The 2,595-nt window shown below is 57.2% G+C and overlaps 1 protein-coding gene across 1 annotated transcript; it reads left to right on the top strand.

Moving 5' to 3' along the window:
• Positions 1-1,464: 1,464 nt before the first annotated feature.
• On the top strand, positions 1,465-1,812 carry LOC124707256. Its single transcript, XM_047238924.1, has one exon. The coding sequence runs from the start codon at positions 1,465-1,467 to the stop codon at positions 1,810-1,812; it is 348 nt and encodes a 115-aa protein (XP_047094880.1).
• Positions 1,813-2,595: the final 783 nt, after the last annotated feature.

The raw sequence follows: 2,595 nt of genomic DNA, 5'->3' as shown, positions 1-2,595 counted from the left end.
GAGATGTTCTTTCACCGCTGCCGCCGGCCTCGTCGTTGTGCGCCATCATCGGCGGGGTACGTGGGAGGTTTGCACGACGGTTGGACGGCAGCGGCTAAGGTTGGAAGGCGGGAAACAGAGAGAAGTGCGCGATGTTGGGTTTTAAGGGAGGCGGCGGACGCGCATTGCAGGCGCGTGGGAGGCCATTAATGCCGACGACCAACCTCCCCGCATAGGGGTTTTAAGGTAGGTGGACGCCGCGTGGCCGGCCGGCATCCTCGCCGTTTGGATTTCCGCGCGGGAGGCCATTAATGCCGACGACCAACCTCCCCGCGTTTCTGATGCGAACCACCGCGTCCTCTCGCTGACAAGGCGTCATCACCCGCGAAAACCGTCGTTCCACGAGGCGCCAGCGTGCCCGATTCCCGCCCTTTAGCAAGGGGCCGGCACGGGGTTGCCGGCGCTTCTATTTGGCTTGAAAAAGCACCAGCACCGTTTGGGGCGCACCGGTGTAAACCAATTTTCGCTGCCGGCTCCCAAAGCACTATCAAAACCGCTATCGGTACCGGCCGGTGGAGATGCTCGAAGAATAGCAATTGGAAAATCAAAAGACGTGGGGAGTGAGGGATGTGCGCCGCGCCGCTGCTGAAATGACTGCTACCGATAGTTCGATGGTACAGGAAACTAGCACTTCGGCTGTACAGCCAAGAAATAAACGCCCTTATCATTAATTGCTCCACAGACATGGGCCACTGATACTGTGCATAAAAGACAGAAACGTTAAAATACCTGGGAGAAATACAACCACCGGCATCGATCTGGCTAATACTCATTGGTCTAGGCTGCAGGAGCATCTGGACCCGGGATCCAAATTGCATTTCCGCTACTTCTCCCACGCCCTAATTCTTTTGGCTATGACAATGCCCTTACAATCTATACAATGGAGAGAACCAATGCTAAAAACTAAACCATTATTTGGCATACAAATATACAATGTGGCTACCCTAAAAAAAAATCCGTAAGTCTAGGAATATTGGTCCACGACCGTGCCACGTTCGCCACAGCCCGCGCCGCGTTCGCAATTTCGTTCGTCCTTGCCGTCCGCAACGAGGGGGAGAAACGAGCGGCGCTCGCGCGCTCCCTGGCTCCGCTCCCCGCGCCTTCGTCCGTTAATTCCACGCTCCGGCCAGGCCGATCGCCACCACCTCCAGGCACCTTTAAAGCCGACCAGAGAAGAGAAGGGCCGGAGCAACCCAATAAGCTAGCGGGACGCCGGAGAGAGAGGGGGCCGGTGGAAGCTGCCGCGCGCGCTTCGCCCACATCCCCCCCTCCTCCTCCTCCTCCCCCCACCACGCCCACGCCGTTCATAGCTCTCTACAACAGGTAGCACGTACCTACGCCGGCGAGAGAGAGACAGAACTCGCGCGCGCGCACGCCTAGCTCCTCGGCCGCCGGTGGTTTCGTCTCTCGTCTCGCCTGCCCGCCATGGGAACGGAGGTCCTCCGCTCGCACGACTGCCTCTCCCGCGTCCGCCACCACGCGCGCGGCTCCAGGCGGTCGCCGCGCCCGGCCGCGAGGACGACGCGCCACGGCGCCGCTCGCCACGGACAGGCGGCGGCGGCGTCGCCCGTGCCGCGCGAGGTCCGGGTCAAGGCAGCCGCGGAGGCAGCATACGCCGGGCCGGCGTTCGGCGCCATGTCGCCGTCGCCGCGGGCGCTGCCGCTGCCGCGCTTCAGCTTCTCCAAGCCGGCCGCCGCGGCGGCCACCGTGGACGACTCGGCCACGCGAGAGCTCCGGCGGCTGCTGGGCCTCGAGCGGCCCGAGACGAATTGACCGCGCGCGCGCGCGCGAGCGATCGGTCCGACAAGCAGCAGGCCACGGGTTCAGCAAACCAAGAAAGGGGTATCAATCAAGATGTACGTACGTGTGGGTCTCCTCCGTCGATTCTTTTCGGTTAATCTCCGGCTCCGTCTCTCCGGCGACGGCGCGTCCCCGGGCAATGTCCGCTCCGATCGATGCACCTCTCTCAATCGTCCTGTGTTTTTGTCAAGGACGGAGGGAGCGACGGCGCGCTAGCTCCCATTGTCTGGAACCCGTCGCTCGCCGGAGAGGGGGCTGAACTAGAAAGGAGAGATAATGATATGGCGGGAAGATTGGATTTGATTTAGATGTGGTTAATTGAAGGAATCTCGTGTTTTCAGATTTTGCTCTCGCTCCTCTTCACTGCTCTTCTCCCCTCCGCTTATACACAAACTTTGGCAAATGAAAAAGAACTACCAATGCAAAAAAATAAAAAATAAAATTTGCTACCTCTTTAATTTAATAAATTAAACCTAAAATGAAGTATGTAAAAACGAGAGCCAACAAGACCTTATAATCCTTATGATCGACATCTAGGCAAATGACAAGCTGCAATTAAACATAGGTTTTGAATCGAAGAACTTATTAAACATATGCTTCAACTGATGCTGAGGCCAGGGGCATCCCCCATTTGGAAAAGAAAAAAAGTTAGATAGCTAGATGTCTGGATGACACAACAGTGCGGAGAACCATGAAGATTACGGTTGCAAATCATGTATGTATATACACTTATACACCTATACACACACAATGTCA

The sequence above is a fragment of the Lolium rigidum genome, chromosome 4, assembly GCF_022539505.1.
Source record: "Lolium rigidum isolate FL_2022 chromosome 4, APGP_CSIRO_Lrig_0.1, whole genome shotgun sequence".
In the NCBI taxonomy this organism is placed as follows: Eukaryota; Viridiplantae; Streptophyta; class Magnoliopsida; order Poales; family Poaceae; genus Lolium; species Lolium rigidum.
This window is presented reverse-complemented; position numbering and strand designations above follow the sequence as displayed.